The 17,072-nt window shown below is 39.2% G+C and overlaps 1 protein-coding gene across 1 annotated transcript in view; it reads right to left on the bottom strand.

Annotated features, from left to right (window-relative positions):
* Window positions 1–17,072, bottom strand: part of Unc13c (unc-13 homolog C) — a 573,981-nt gene that overhangs the window by 298,897 nt on the left and 258,012 nt on the right. The window contains exons 9-10 of the mRNA XM_008829781.3: window positions 15,754–15,981; window positions 11,531–11,672 (exon numbers count right to left, since the gene is read on the bottom strand). Coding sequence (XP_008828003.1) covers window positions 11,531–11,672; window positions 15,754–15,981 — 370 coding nt within the window. The remainder of the gene's footprint in view (window positions 1–11,530; window positions 11,673–15,753; window positions 15,982–17,072) is intronic.

The raw sequence follows: 17,072 nt of genomic DNA, 5'->3' as shown, positions 1-17,072 counted from the left end.
ACTTTCTCCTCTCTCCTCTCTCTCTCCTCTCCTTTCTCCTCTCCTATCCTCTCCCTCTCCTCTCCCCTCCCCTCCCCTCCCCTCTCCTCTCTTGTCTTCTCTTTTTCTTTTTATTGTATAGTGTCTCCTTGTAGTCCCAGCTGGCCTGTAACTTGCTATGTAGAACAGGCTAGCCTCCATATTACAGAGATCTGCCTGCCTCTTCTTCCCAAGTGCTAGGTATTAGTCAAATTCTTGAGCAAAACCCTGTGGATCTCCCTGAAGCTTAGCTTTCTCACTTGTAAAAGTGCTAACAAGCATGATGATGCTTCATAAATTTGTTCTAAAATGTCACAAAAGCAATAGGATTCAAGATACAGTCAATGGCTACACAAAGTCCAGTACTTAGACTGATATGTTCATGAGTTGGGTTTTGGACCTTCTTACCAATTAATATTTCATTGACAGGATGTTTACATATTCAGAAATACCTTTGTCCAGTCTTCAAATATCATTTTGCTTTAAACTCCTTTAATCTCCTCAGCCACAGTGGCTATGCCAGGCAGAAATGTCCACATCCCCTAACTTCTGCAGACTGATTGTTGGGGTCAGCCTCAGCTCTGTGCTCCTGCCAGAACAAGGTTCCAACCAGAAGGCACTTGCCTTTCCTGGTTGCCTCCCTGTCTGTAGCGCCTCAGACAGCACCTCACACACAGTGAATGGTTTCTCTAAAAAGGAACGGGGGCAGTGCAGGAGCGAAAAAAACTGCCTGGTGATCTGGAGTTCACACTGTATGAGTATCAGTAACAGAATCCACAGACTCCAGTTTGTTTAAGAAGAGCTCCAGTAAGCTCAGCCACCTTTTCTGCTTCCAAATAATCTTATATCCAAGATGTGGAGAAAGAGGAAAACAGAGATGGATTGGCAGTGCAGTGCTTGAGTCTTAATGATTTATAGAAAGGTATACTGTGGCCAGGCATGGTGGTGCACGCCTTTAACCCCAGCACTTGGGAGGCAGAGGCAGGCAGATCTCTGTGAGTTCAAGGCCAGCCTGGTCTACATAGTGAGTTCCAGGACAGCTGGGGCTACAGGGAGACTCTGTCTCAAAAAGACCAAAAAATAAATAAATAAATAAATAAAATAAAAGAGAGGTATACTACACTTAAGGAAAATTGCTTTAATCTACTGAGTGAACAGCTGATCCTCAGATCTTCCAACTCTTTCTTATACACACACAAACTACATAATAAAAACTGGTTCTTCCTAATTCAACCTCCATAGAGTAACTCTGTGTAGTGTTCTCTCCTTCTAAGAAGGCTCCCTACAGAACCGTTCTCACTGCCTCATGAATTCCTGTTTTTAATTCAATTATTCACTAACAATCTGGAGGATTTTCTTTGAATTCTATCTGGTTTTCAATTTTTTTTTTGAGGCAGGGTTTCATGTAGCCTAGACTAGCCTCAAACTCTGTATATAACTGAGACTGGTCTTGAACTCCTGATACTTCTGCCTCCACTTCCAAAGTGCTGTGATCACATGTGTATGTCACTATACCCAGCTTCATTTTCATTTTAAAACCAAACAAAGTCCACAGAACACAACAGGGCTATCTTTAGGAATGTATATCAGATCATATATTTAATGGTTTTCTGTTTACTGATTCTTAACTTCAAATTTCATGAAACTCAGTCCCATTTCTAGACCACCCTTCCTTACAAAGCTTATGTGCAACACAACAAAATGAACCTGTTCTATTGTCTCTGCTGTGTGTAAATAGGTAACAAAGAGCTCAACCTTGCTTCTAAGTAAGAGGCAATGTTGTTTTCTCCCTGTTGGACATATCAAAATGTAGACCATGATTAGCAAAAACAAGCAACAAAAAACTTTAAGCCCATGAAGTGTGGCTAGATTCCCTTCTGCTGTAAACAATCATGGAAGCATCTTCTGTGACAAATGACATGTGGATGCATACTGTCATTGTGAGCTGGCTGGGGCACCTCAGGACACGTTGCCTTCCCCTTCCAGCCCAGCAAGGGACTGTGCTAGTGATGGAGGAAATAAATCAAACCCTTGATTACCTTCTGCCTGCCATTTTAAAATATTAATCAGTTGTGCTATGCAGACATTTTATTTAATTGTGGTGTTAAATAAGCCATCTTGTACAGTGCATAGTTTATGTTTAATTCATTTTCATCTCTGGCTGAGCAGCACAAGGCTCAGCGACAGCCAGGGGCCTATGGTTCTGTCTGCCACCATAGCTGAGTATCTGGGAACTGATGTATTTGACAGACACTTCAGAGGAACCACGGCAATCACCTCTCTTAATAACAGTGTTAGAAGTTCAAAGTGCTTTTGTGTTACTCTGCCTCCTACAATGACTGTGAGTTAAAGTGGAGGATAATGCTTCTGTACATCCGTTGTGGTTTGAAGGTGAAATGCCCCCCATGGCCTCATGCGTCTGAATACTTAGTCCCTAGCTGCTGGCACAGTCTGGGAAGGTTGTAAAACATTTAGGAGGCAGAGCCTTGCTGGAGGAAGTGGATTGCTTGAGGTACACCTTCCTGCTTTCAACCCACCCTGCTTCCTGTCCACTCTGGACTTCTAACTGTGGACACGACATTGCTACCACCATGCAATCCCGCTGAGATGCACTATAGCCCCTCAGACTATGCTGAAATCAATCCCTGTCCACCGAGGTGCTTCTTGTCAGGCATGTGCCACAGCAACAGTAAGAAAAGTAACCAACTCAATTTCCCACTGTGAAACCCAGATTCTAAGAGTTTAAGTGTTTCCTAGACTTCCAGAAGGATGTTAGATCAAAAATTGTTCTAGAACTTGGATTTGTAATCTTATGGTACAGATAAATATTCGTAAAACATGAAATCAGTCCTTAAAAGTGTTCTTTTCATGGCGTCTAATGCAGGGTTTTGTACATAGTGGTCACTCAGGTTAAGTGGTTGGAGATTAACCAATTCCCCATGATGGAAGTGGAGCTAACTTTCCAGTGAGCTGCATGAGCTAAATGTATAAACAGCAAAGCATTCCTGTTGAGTCCCAGGATAAATGAGAGCGTGTCTGAACTCCTACCGCTGGGATTGTGTTGACCAGCTTTTCCGTTAACAGAATTCCTTACTCCAAAGGTTAGTACCACTTCAATTTACATGGCACTGTACACCCTGCTCTTACCTTCATGATGACCTCCCCTTTAGGAAGAACTCAACACAAACTTTTCATTTCAGAAATTAGCGAAAAACAAAACCATATAACTAAACAACAACAAAAAAAACCAAAATCCAAGGCATGAAGGATTGGCTATAGGATCCCTGGGAATAAACATAAATTTAAAATGCAAGTTTCTTAGCTCTCACACTTATTAAATAGACACATCACAGCGTCATTTTCTCTCTATAACCCAAATGGGGGGGACTTCATCCTTTGAATTTAGGTGAATAGTTTACAAGCACAAAAGACACCTTTATCTGTAGCATAGGAAAATGTAATCGAATGTCATAATTAATCATGAAGTGTTCACTCAGACAATGATCCAAGAGCAAAGAGTACAAGCACCTTAGATTTATGAGTTTTAGCATCTCCAAAGCACTGTAATTTACATTATCATAAGCAATCTCTACATGACATCTTGGAAATGAAAGCCCTGTGTACAGTCATGGCTCCCTTCTCTGAGGCACTAGCCAGAAGCATCCACTCTACAGTCACAGGGCAACCATGCTCTTTGCTTTAAATTAGTTATTTAAATTAGCATACAAAATACTGTGCTTCTTTTTGGAATTTTCACACAGACTTTCTTCTTATTTTTCCCCTTCCTCCCTCCTATCCTCTCATGAAACCATGAGGCACCCCTCTTGCCATTTTGTGCGGCTGTTGGGAAGTCACAGGATCTATATTTGAGCGTGAACTTTCAAGTGCAGCAGTAAATGGGTGGGGGTAAACCCACTCTTCTGTAAATAAACCCCGACCCTATGCTTTGTTAGCAAGCCCAATAATACTCATTAGGATTAAAAAAAAAAAAAAAAAGTACAGAGCTAATGGAAACCTTCATTAATCCACCAAAGTTGACCCCATGTTGGCAAATCCTTTGGTTTTTGATATCGTATTCCTATTTTCCCCCCTTAAACTTCATTGTATATGTAACCTGTTTTTATGTATTTTTATGTAAACTGCTTCAGGTTATTTCTGGGAAAATGTGTTAAAATTGCTTCTCTTTGGAATAATAAAAATGAAAATTAAAAAATTCATAATTTTTAAATTTAAGCAATGGTAAAAGTAATAAAATAAAAATGAAATTACTTATAAAAATCTTCAGAGGGCATCAAAGTGCTTTACATAGAGTGATAATCAGTCTTTATAACCAAATTCAAAAGTTGAAAAATTATTTTAATTTCATTTTACTAGATCTGTCTGCTTGCCTCCTTCAGGGTAACAGCACACTTTAAAGCAGAGAATCTGGATATAGGAAAAAGCACGTCTTGTCGTCACCTGTAGTGTTTTGTATTTGGCTTCACAGCAGGGACTTCTTGGTAGACTGGCTGTTCCCTAACCCAGCAAAGCTGCAATTTCCTCATGAATTAAATGAGAGAGATGAACCAAACAATCTTTCGCACCCTTTGCCTGACCTCAACTCTCTAATTCTACTTTATCTTTAATTTTTTAATTTATTTATTTTAGTTCACGTGTTTGAGGATTTTGCCTGCATGTACATAAGTGTACCCATGTCATGCAGTGCCCATGGACACCAGAAGAATAGTTGCCAGGTGGGTGTTGGGAACTGAACCCAGGTCCTCTGCAAGAGCAGCTGGTTCTCTTAACTGCGGAGCTGTCTCTCCAGCCCCTCTGATTTTACTGCAGCAGTGCCTTGTTTTCCTCTTAGGGCTTCCCATGCTCTGATCCCCACTTTCCCTGGCTATGCAGGTTGGAACTCTTTTCCCATGAGAACATCATCAGCATGCTGCTGTACAGTCCTGAATCTCAGCACATACCTTTGGGTTCTTATCCCACAAACCATGGTGATTTCTAGCTTAAGTGGTGAACTGACATTATTACTGGCCTGTATGAACACTGGACACTGTTGCTTCTAGGAATTCTGCATGGGCCTGATATGGCTGTTGGGTAGTTTCTTTATATACATACACTCAACAACACATAGCTGATTTCTCAGGAGGAATCATTATAGGGTTAAATACCAGAATAAATGTTTGGATGGACCCTTTATTTCCTAGACTGCTATTGGACACACACATATCAAATCCCTCAGAAGCATTCTTTGTTTGACACACTGTACTGGCTCTCCTACTGTTTTATTTCGTTTTTGCTTATTATTTAAATTCAGACACTCAGACTTTCATCATAGTCAATACTGAGTAACAGGGAGTCATCCCACATCAGAAACTCAAAGGAAACAAATGTACAATCCCATATCAATATAACAGAGTTTGGCTACTGAAGAACATGACTCCTGAGAGATCAAAGTCAAAGTGATTACTTTGATTACTGTGATGACTTCAGCTCACTGTCTTGGGGACTGTCCGTCCCAGCCACTGTCAAAAGGAGAGCCTACAGCTCTCTGAGCTGAAAAGACAAAACTGGAATTCTTGAAAGACCAAGGCAGCTGGAGGTCAGAGGATGGAGTACTGAAGAGAGCTGAAGAAAAAGAAGACTGCGATCTACAGAGGACTCCCATGCGAAGTCAGTTAAATACGATGAGTGTGTGACTGTGATAATGGCGCCCAAGCCTGGCTTAAGGACACTGAATGAATTAGATGTGACAGTGCCAGCACCACCCAGGAGCAGAGAAGAATCTATTTTCCATTGAGCAGAGCAGAAGGCCTAACAATTTGAGTCAGTAAATAGAGCACAGTTCTATTTCAATTCAGTTTAATAGATTCAAAACAAGAGCAAAATAACAAAGTTTTCCATGTAACGTCTTTCTATAACGAAGAGGAAGAGTATTTACAGAATGTGAAAATACCCAGCAACTCAAAGAGTGACATTTGCAATGTCTGGAAAAACAGCCGAAACTTACAAGACGCATGAAGCAGTAGAAAAATATGCGGCAGAATGAGAAAGCTTTTCAGTCAAAGCTAAGTAAGCACGGATATAAATTTCTCAGTTTGGCAGTCCATGGCATTGAAACATCTACTATAGGTATTGTATAGACTCAAAAATTAACAGACTCTTAGGGCTGATGGGAAAATGCAGGAAAGTAGCAGAATTCAGAGTCCACATACAAAAAAATCGTTAACTTTTCCTATGTACCAATAATGAATCCTTGAGAAAGAAATAGACAAAGTATCCCACTGACAAAAACAAAGGAAACAAGCAAACAAATATATACAGCAAAATCCAGTAATAAAGCTAACCAAAGGGGTGGAAATTGCAACGAAACAATAAATAATGCAGAAACTGGCAAAATAATGCAGAAACTGACAAAAACGCTAGAAGACAGGCTAACCAAAGGGGTGGAAATTGCAACGAAACAATAAATAATGCAGAAACTGACAAAAACGCTAGAAGACATGAAGATCACCCATCTTCATGGATAGGGTGAATTGATAATGTTAACGTGGTTACAGAGCCAAAATAATCTACAATTCAATGCAATCACATTAAAATACCAATGATGCTCTTCACAGAAAAGGGGGCGGGGTAAATTTCATATGGAAACCCAAATGATCCCAAACAGTCAAAGCAATTTTTGAGGAAAAAGAGCAATACTAGAAGGATAATCCTGCTTTCAAAATATATTACAGAGGCCCATGCTATGTGACTGCTCCTAGGAAGATGTGAACAAACTTGTATCCACCCTAGACAGGGCGCCAATGATAGACCAAAGAAATGATTCCAGTTAGTCCAGCTTGGTGAAAAAATGGGTTTATTACTTAGAGGAGCATAATGAAAATTCTTCCCTAGTCTAGATGCCACTTTGCAAAAGCTACACTACAGGAGTTCACAACGGCAGTCAACCTTTCATCTAGATACTCTTGAACCCTAAAGACTATGTGCAGCTGGGGAAGGCATAAGCAGGAAGGGCTAGTAGCTGGAATCTCAAGGGAGGGTCTGATGGCCGCTCGTATTTCTACAAGGGATATTTATAGGTCTGATCTTTTGAGTGTCCTATGCAATTAATCAGAGCTGTGTGGATGGCAACAGTGATATCATATGCAGAAGACAGTTCCATGACACCAATGGTAACAAAGAAATCATTATAATGGCATAAAAACATTTCATAGACCAAGAGTACAGAAGGCCCAGAAATAAATCTAGGCATGTTCAACTAAAGGATTCCCAAAGAAATATCAAAAACAAGCTTGAGAAAAGATAATCTCTTCAACAGGTGGTGCTGGTAAAATGGGACATCTGCAGGTAGAAGATTGAAAGTTGATCCTTGTCATTCACCCAGTATGCAAATCAATCATTTTTGAAACTAAAACGTGCAACATAAGGGAACATTAGCCCAGTCAGTGATTTGCAGAATTGAATTCCAGTAGTTGAGGAAATAAAGCAAAAACTGACATAGGAAACGGCATAAAATTAAAAATATTCTGTACAGAAAACAGCAGAAATAAGGTGCAAAAGAAATTACAGTCTCTAAAATGGGATAAAAACCTTCGCCAGCTGTTCACTGACAGATATTTTATATCTAGCAAATATAACAAACAAAAACAGCAAAACATGTACTTCATCAATAGAAAGGGAAAATGACCAGAACAGGTGCTTCTCAAAAGAAGTACAAATGGCCAGTGAACATATGGAGAAAAGGATCAATGTTTCCAGTTATAAGGGAAATGCAAATCAAAATTATGGTGAGATTTCACCTCATCCCAGTCGGAATGGCTATTACAAAACACACACACGCACGCACACACACACACACACACACACACACACACAAAGCTAGATATGCTGGTAAGGATATAGGATAAAGGAACACTAATTGTTATTTGTTAGCAAGAATGTAAATTAGTATACTCCCCATAGGAAACCATATGGAAGTTCCTAAAAAAAAAATCAAAAAATGAACATATCCAGCTACCCCACTCCTGGATATGAATTCAAAGGGTCTATAGCCACCATGTTAAAGAGACACTGGCATGATCAGGTTTACTGCAGCACTGTTCACAATAGCAAAGACATGGAATCAGCCTAGTTACCTGCCAACAGATGAGTAGTAGATGAGTAAAAATGATATTATTTGTGAGAGAAAGGGATGGAAGTAAAGTCATCACATTAAGTGTAATAAGCAACTATTAAAACAGGATGTGTTCTCTCATATCTGGGAGTGAGGGGCAAAAAGATGAACCAAGAGCAGCTGGACGCTAGGTGGGAAAGCTAAGGGAACTAGCAGTGGGAGGGCACTGGGAGGTAGAGAGGACCAGGCATGATGAATCCAGGCATGGACTCCAGGAAGACGGGATTACCTGGCAGTGATAATTATGGTAAGCATTTTAAACCCCAAACACAAAACGCAAAGACCCAATTCGGATTTCAGAAGATGGAGATATAAAATATGTGATATGAGGAAAAAGTTGCTTGTGTTTGCTTCATGTTAGACAGGAATGAGGAAAAGAGTGTATAAATACATGTCAATAAAAACCAAGGTCAAGTAGCTAGAAAAGAGAGCCAGAAGGAAAAGTGAATTACACAACAGTGAACTGTGGGAAATGTCAAGAGAATTAACGCGAGGGTCAGTGGAGTCTCCACAGTTGGGGTGGGAAGCCGAAAGAACGCTTATAAAAATGACCAGAGTTTCTCCAAACTCGAAAGAAAATTTAGACACACAGTCTCAAGAAGTTCAAAAAACCCTAAGTGACAGCAAAACAAAGAAAATGACGTGACCCACCATAAGCACACTGTACCAATAAACAGAGCAAATGAAATATTAAAAGAAGTCAGGAGGATGAAGGCACATTCGGAGCAGTGGAGGTGAGGATGGAGCAGACTTCCGTGGAGAACAGCGCACACAACGCAGACACCGTGGAGGAGGTCTTTAAACCATCTTTAAAAAACCGTAGTTGAAACCATATGGTCATGTCAACATATATGTAAAAAGGGCAGCACAAAACTCAACATGTATTGCTCATTGAAACTCTGCATGTAGACAATACAATAGGAGATGCTTTTCCTAATGGAATGAATGGCAGCCTCAGTAAAGCCACAGCTGGTATCAAAGTTAAGACAGGAATCCTTCCTGCCTGGGATTGGGGGGGCAAGCTAGAGATTTTTGCATGATCATTTCCATTTGATTTAATACTAGAAATCTCGGTGTGGCTTAAGCAATCAAAATTCTATACAGAGGTTATTTTTATCTGTATGGTTTCATTTTTAAAAAAATCATTTATCTGATTCTAAAATTAATATGGAAATAATTGAATCTTTTTAAAGTGGCCAACATAACCTTGAAAAAAGGAAGTTGTAGGGCTAATCTTTATTTCAAGACTGTTTCCTGATTTAAAGGCTGCTTACAGGGCTGTGGTCCATCAAAACAATATACAAAAAGACGACAGAACAGAACAAAGAGTCCTAAAATCAAAGGTGCAAAAGTGAGTCAGTCGAGAACAAACAATACTTTCAAAATGACAAATATTTAAATACTCATGCATAACTTATACAGTATTAAAATCTATTTAAATATACATCAAGACCTAAGTGTATAAAATATAAAACTATTACAAAATAGGCGCAATACTTGAATAGACCAAAGAAGATACGTGACACACAAACACATAAAAAGATGCTTAAAATTCGCAGTCATTAGAAAAATGCATAGCAAAACCTATATAAAGTGTCATTGCATGCAAGTTAGAATTGCTGAAATATAAAGCACTTAAGATTTGGCCTTAACAAGTATTGCAGGTTTGGATTAGATCTGGGTTCTCATACATTTATGGTGTAAATGTCAAATGATGAAACTATTTAGGGTGCTACACAGCAATAAAAAGATATGTACTAAAAAGATATTTAGGGTGCTACACAGCAATAAAAAGATATGTCCCGAAAACGCAAACATAATTATAGTGAGCAAAGGGAGCTGCACATACCCGATGCATCTGTCTATGAACCATGCAGAAAACACCAAGTAGAAAAAAATGTACAACACAGAAAGCAAGTCAGCTTCTGCCTGGGCACAGGGCAGTCAGGAGGGAAGACTTCAGTGGACATGTCACCTCCCTGTCTGTGATGAATAATGCACAGAAGCACACACACACAAAACTCACTTGCACAACTATATGTTGATTTGGTGTGTCAAGGATGGCTCAATCCAGGTATTTATAAACCTCGAACATGTGGCTTCTCAGAGCCTAGATCAGGTTGCGCTGTGTCAGCCAAGAGTGAGGCTGTTCAGGGGCTTCTGCTCTGAGTCCCTGCCCTCTTTGTTTTTAATTTTAAATGTATTTATTTTTATATATTGTGTATGAGTGTTCTACCTGTGTGTATATAAGTGCACTGTGTACATGCAACACCCACAGAGGCAAGAAAAGGGCGTGGAACTGGGGTTAAGAACCGAACCCAGGTCCTTTTGCAAAGCAGCCAGTGCTCTTAACTGCTGAGCCATCTCTCCAGCCCCTCTGCTCCTAGTTCCTGACCTCTTTATGGCAGTGGTTTCCATAATTCTCCCCTGGTGCTCTTAGCCAGCTTTATTCTTTCACTTGATTCCAGCTGAATCTCTATTTACAACTACCAATTGATTTCTTGTCTTCAGTTTTAAAAGGAAGAGCTATTAGCATGTCCATTTCTCTGAAGAGGAGACCATCCAAGTCCTGTTGCTAATTCTGTAGTTATACAATATCAATTAACTTTCTGAAACTATTTCTTAGTACTCTTTTATCAGAACACACACACACACACAAACACACATACACACACACACACACCACTTGCTAATAAACACTATTCCAAATTATGAGTCCAAGTCTCCTTACTTAGCATGTACATGTGATTCAACAGATATCAACCCCTTCAGTTTCTTGTTCCAAATGATAATTGGAAGTCATTTCATTTTGTATAAAAGGAGTGATAGAAAAGAACCTGTCAGGGAAAACTGATGTCTTGTTCTCAAGTGCAAGATGTCAGTGGCTTATAAATAAATACCCTCGTAGACAGTGGGGAGTGATAAAGCTGGCTTCAGCCTTTACTTCAGTGTGATCTCCTGTGGGTCACACCACTGGGGGTGGTCCAGGTGATGGCCAAGTCTTTGCCCTATCATTAGTAACAAACCTTCAGATGTAAGGGAACTGCTGGTCCAGTCTGTGACTTCCTAGTTACAGGAACCACATCCCAAGTCACAGACTATGATGCAAATTTCGTTTATTCTCTTACAACACCACCCCAACTGAGTACCTTTTTTGTGTCTAAATAATCTTTTCATTCACATACTTCTAAATAATAAGTAATGCATTTTATTGCAATATTAAGTTTGAAACAGTGCTTTACTTTTTTTTTTCATAAAATGAGTTTTTTTTTTCTTTGCAAGACTGTCTTCAACTTATTCTCAAAATAATTTAATACCTGTAGTAGCTGTACATCATGTACTTACAAGTAAAACTTCTCATCCCATACTGGATTCAAGTTTCCAAAGATGGTTTTAGTTCTTCTTTTATTTTTTCCAACTTGAACTGTAACATATGGGTCACTTGACCCTGTTTTGTCTTTTGCCTGCAAGCCTTGTGCAGAGACCACTGAAATAAGCCAAAATAAAGGTTTTAATATGATACCCTCAGAAACAAAACATTAGAGAAAATAGTTTTCATCATTTTGCCCCAGGTTCACAAACCACCCTTGTTACGTTCCCACAGCTCGCAGGCTTTCACAGATATCACTAAAGAATATTCATGCTGACCAGCAGGATCTTCCCTGGACATCTCTACTGTTGAACTGTGTTCTAGTGTTCTCTAGTGTTGTACTGCATTCTCTGCCTGTCCGTCTATTGATGGACACCTAGGCTGATTTATGCCTCAGCTACTGTGAATCATGGTGCAATGACCACAGAACTACAGACATTTCTTTAAGATAAGGTTTTCATCTCTTTGGAGTGTATACACTATAGTAGGGCTGCTGGAGAATATGGTAATGTCATCTCAAAACTGTTTTAGGAATCTTCACACTGTTTTGCATCATGACTTTATTAATTTACATCCCCACCAACAGTGTACAGGACTCTTTTCTCTCCTAATTATGATCCATACTTTTTTGCATATATATTATATATAATTTTTACATAAAGTAATTCTTATATAAAATAGATATAATTTATATATACATATATCTTATTTTACATGTGTGACTGTATTACCTGAATGTATGTAATTGCACCTGTGTCTTACAACGCTGGCGGAGGTCAGAAGAGGATGTCAGATACCCTGGAAGTGGAGTTATTCCACCATGTGGGTGCTGGGAATAGAATCCAGGTCTTCTGGGAGAGCAGCCAGTGCTCTTAACTGCTGAGCCATCTCTCCAGTCTACTTTGAATACATTTTTATTGAATTTCTGTGCATTTCATACAAAGCATCTTTTTAAAATTTTTATTTATTATTTTTATTTTATGTATATGTGTGTATTGCCTGCATGTAGGTAAGTGCACCTGGCGCACAGAGGCCAGAAGGGGACATCGGATCCCCTGGAACTGGAGTACGGACAGTTGTTAGCTGCCATGTGGGTGATGGGATTTGAACCTGGGTCTTCTGCAAGAACAGTGTTCTTAACAGCTGAGTCATCTCTCCAGCCCCCCCATACAAAGTATTTTAATCATCTTTATACCCCCACCCCCATCAATACCCTCCCATAGCACCCCCACCAGATTTCATGCATTCTGTCATATATGTTAAGGTCTATCTAGCCAAATTAGTGTACCCATACATCTCTCAGTACAAGTTCATTCAACTGGGTCTAGTCAGCCTATCTAGAATCTCTCCTTTAAAGATCAATCTCCCTCACCTGCAGTAATCAGCTGCCAATAGTTCTTCTGCTAAGGTTGGGCCTGTATTTTTTTAATGATAACCATTCTAATATTAGTGATATAATACCTCACTGTAATGTTAATCTGAACGTCCCTGATAATCAGTCATACTGAACTTTTTTTTATATGCTGCTGGTCAGCTGTAAACGTCTTTTTAAGAAATGCTGACTCAGGTGTGTTGATAACTTACTCATGGAGATCAAGAATGAAATCTTTGCATAGTACCTTCTGATACTGTGATATTATGAGAGCTGATCCTCAGGGAGGAGGCTTACAGGTCAGCTCCAGCTTAGTTCCTCCCATCCTGTGTCAGAAATATGTGGTGTCTTCAGCAGTAGGGTCTTACCTTCAAGTTCTGGGAGGCAACCAGTAGCAATAATTTATATTGTTTAGGGAGTGTCTTGAACTCCCCTGACCAACAACTTGAAAGGAGGCTTCTCATACCTGGTACTGGGGTATTTGTTAGATAGTTTGTGACTTTTAGGTAGCATTTTCACCCTTTGTTGCACAACTATTTAAATTGTATACACACGCACACACACATATCCATATATATAGACATGCACATATATTATACATGTTTTTAAGTAAGCTTATAAAATGGAAGATGTGATGCAATCTGCCAAGGGAGAAAAGCAATCAATAGTCCTACCCATCTATAAAACCTATAAACCACAATAATGACTGGCCTGGCAAGATATTCCCAATAGTGCAATAGTGGCACTTACCTATGGGGTAACCAATATCTGTCTAATTGAACTTAAAACCCTTTCAATAAGAAAGAAAATCGTGGCTGGTACTGGAGAGGTCGCAGACCCTAGAGGAGAGCCTACTACTGTCATTCTCCTAAACCAACATAATCTCTAACTATATCCTAAACATTTGTTCATATACAAATAGATAAGCACAGCTCTCAACACTCACCAAAAAAGCTTCTTTTTACAGCAGACAGAGGCTACTACAGAGATCCATAACTGGACAATCAGACAGCAAGTGTCCATCCCCAAATGATAGATAACAATACAACACCTACAGCTAAGGTCCAGGGAACATCACAGAAAAGAGGGTGGAAAGACGGTAAGAGCCAGTGGATGAGGACACCTGTTTCTAGATAGTGGCTTCTAACATGACACAGAAGCTGCACCCATGAAATATCAACAGTACTGTTGCCTAAACAAGATTTGAATAAAGACTTAAGGACTGTAACAGTCAGTATGCTAATGGGGATGGCGGAAAGCCCACAAGGTTCCACCCCATATGAAGAATTACAGGCAGTCAATGGCTACCGAGGGAAGGAGAATCAGTTTTCTGCAGCGGTAGTGCCCTGGTAGATTACCCAGTCCCAATGATCAGTCCTAAACACATATACACATACTAAATAGACTCTGTAGGTTTCATATATATATAAAGAACTCATGAATTTGAAAGGGAGTGGGAGGCACATGGGAGGAGCTGAAGGAGGTAGATATAATTTAAATATACTGTGCATGTCTGAAATTCTCAAACTAAATTTAAAATAGAATAAAATTCTGCCATTCGCAATAGCATGCATAGACTTGAAGGACATTGCATTACGTGAAACAACCAGTAACAGAAAGGCAGATATTTTGTGACAGTGGCATCAGTCACTCATAGAACAGGATTACAGTGGTGCCTATGAGAAGCCTGGGAAGTTTGTGGGGAGATAACAAGGAATTCAATTTATAGTTGAACTCATAGCTAAGCAGGAAGAACATATTTCAACAGAAGCATTGCACAGCAAGGCAACCATAGTGAACACCCTGCACCACATTCTTAAAACACAAAAGGGAATGATGTGCTCTCACGCACGATGGTGTATGATAACTCACAAGTTATCTAGCTAGACAGCCCTTCCAAAATGCATACATGCTTCAAAACAGCATGCCATACCTGACCATAAACATACAGTGTCAGCTGTAAATGAAGACTCAAAAAATGTCCAATGACTCTAATGAATTATGTGTGTGTGTGCACACACACACTAGTTCTATATGCCTACATATATTATATGATACACATGCATGTTATATGTGTGTGTGCATATTATATACATGTACAATGTATACATGTTTAAGGATGAGGCTATATGCACAATATGCAAGATATTATCCAGCAAAATCCAAAGTTCCATGATATAATTTTTTTTTTGGTTTTTTGAGACAGGGTCTCCCTGTGGCCCAGCTGGCCTGGAGCTCACTATATAGATCAGGCTGGCCTCGATCTCACAGAGATTTGCCTGCCTCTGGGATTAAAGGCATGCACCAAGGCACCTGGCTGATAGAAAATTTTAAATAAATTTGGTATAAGTAATTATTAACTCATCCCAATAAAGGAAGTATTTTTAAAATTATGTAATGTAATGCGAGTCCAAAGATCACAAAGATTGGTCTATGTTAACATCATACAAAGAATCAACTTCAGAAGCCCCTGTCACTGGGCCCCACTAAACTCAATCAGCCTTTATTTAAGGATCAGATGGTAAATGAGCAGTTCCTTTAATAATTTCTCATTAAGTAAGCAAACAAACAATCCTTATCAGGAGATTATTAACCAATTTTAAGTTTCAGTAGCAGTCATTTAAAAAGCTAGATTTTTATAATCTTCAGGGTATTCAGAGAATGCAAACTGAAATTACTCCAATTATCTAGAATATATTTGAGAAATTTGAATAGGTAGATTTGTCAATACTGACAAGATTGAAAGTATTATATTCATTTTATATACCATTTTAATTAATCATGCTTCCTGAGACACATAAACCCTCTTTAAGGAACTTATTTTACCTGTGATGGTTATTTTTGCCGACCACTTAGATGTCCCATCCAGCACACTCTGCTTGGCAGCCTTTGCGTACTGTACAAAGTCCTCTTTAGAAATCTGAAACATTTCCTGGATGACTTCAAACACTTCTGGCCGGTTTTTTTCCCTGATCTTCATCCTTTCCTTCATGGCTGTGATGATGGTCTGTGTCTTGTCTTCGGCACCATGTTTGGAGCTCTTTTCTGCTGCCCCTGTAAGGAAAATCCGTGGCTATGTGACTGATGGGAATTAGTTTGTGATGGTTCAAAAGAGGGAGAAAAAGGAGAAACATGAGGCACTGGAGTGGCTTTTCTATTAAATATCAGAAGAAAAAGTCACTAGCTGAGGTGTGAAACAATTAGTCCTTATAGCATTATTGGCAAGGGATCTAATTTCCATGATTCATAATGTTCTCAACCACAATGCTGGTGTTGAGGAGTTCTGAACTTCAGAATCAAGAAGAATGCAGAAAATCACCATGTCGCACAGCGAATGCATTTACTCAATACATATCTGAACAAAACTGAACAATAGTTTGGACATACTGCAAAAGTCACCTAGAAATCAACAATCCCAACAAGAGTTCATCCAACTTATCTAGGTTTTCTTCTCATTGGGATTTGATAAAATGAGATATCTAAGAGTTTTCTTTAAATTAAAAGAATTCATTTCCATGTGTTATATACTGAAGCATAAGGTAAAATTTCACTTGAGGCTTTGCTGTTCAAAATACATTTGGAAATGATTTGTCTGCTCTGGATGATGTGGAAGGCACCCAAAGGGCAGTGCACTTGAACTCTCACATGCACATTCAGAGTTTCAAACAGTGAATTTCACTTTCCACCCAAACTGTCTTTTATTCCTAGGACACTGTTTTTTGTTTGGGGCTTTGTTTATGTAACTGATCTCAACTTTCTGAGTATTTTGTTTGCTGCATCCCCCGACTTTTTTACCTGGGGTCTCAACTTCACCGTCCAACCAGGTATCCTCACTATGGGCTGTGACCTTATGAATGCCCAGTCTTAGCACAGGTAATACTAGGACAAGATTTCAGTTCTCGGAATTTCTGTGTGGGTTTGAAGTGAGAAAAGATGATGCACTGTAAGCATTGTCCAACTTGTATTACATTTTTCCCAAACTGCATATTTATGGAATAACCTCCAAATATCTCACAAAGTACCTGAAGCTTAAATAGGATGATTAATTTATATAATTCCTCTTATGAAAGATTCCCTTGGTAAGATACTGGAATTTAATTCTACAAATGTTGTGTCCAATTGAATTATAAAAGCTAAGACAAAAA

Source organism: Nannospalax galili, unplaced genomic scaffold (assembly GCF_000622305.1).
Source record: "Nannospalax galili isolate Female #2095 unplaced genomic scaffold, S.galili_v1.0 scaffold213, whole genome shotgun sequence".
NCBI classification, from domain to species: domain Eukaryota; kingdom Metazoa; phylum Chordata; class Mammalia; order Rodentia; family Spalacidae; genus Nannospalax; species Nannospalax galili.
This window is presented reverse-complemented; position numbering and strand designations above follow the sequence as displayed.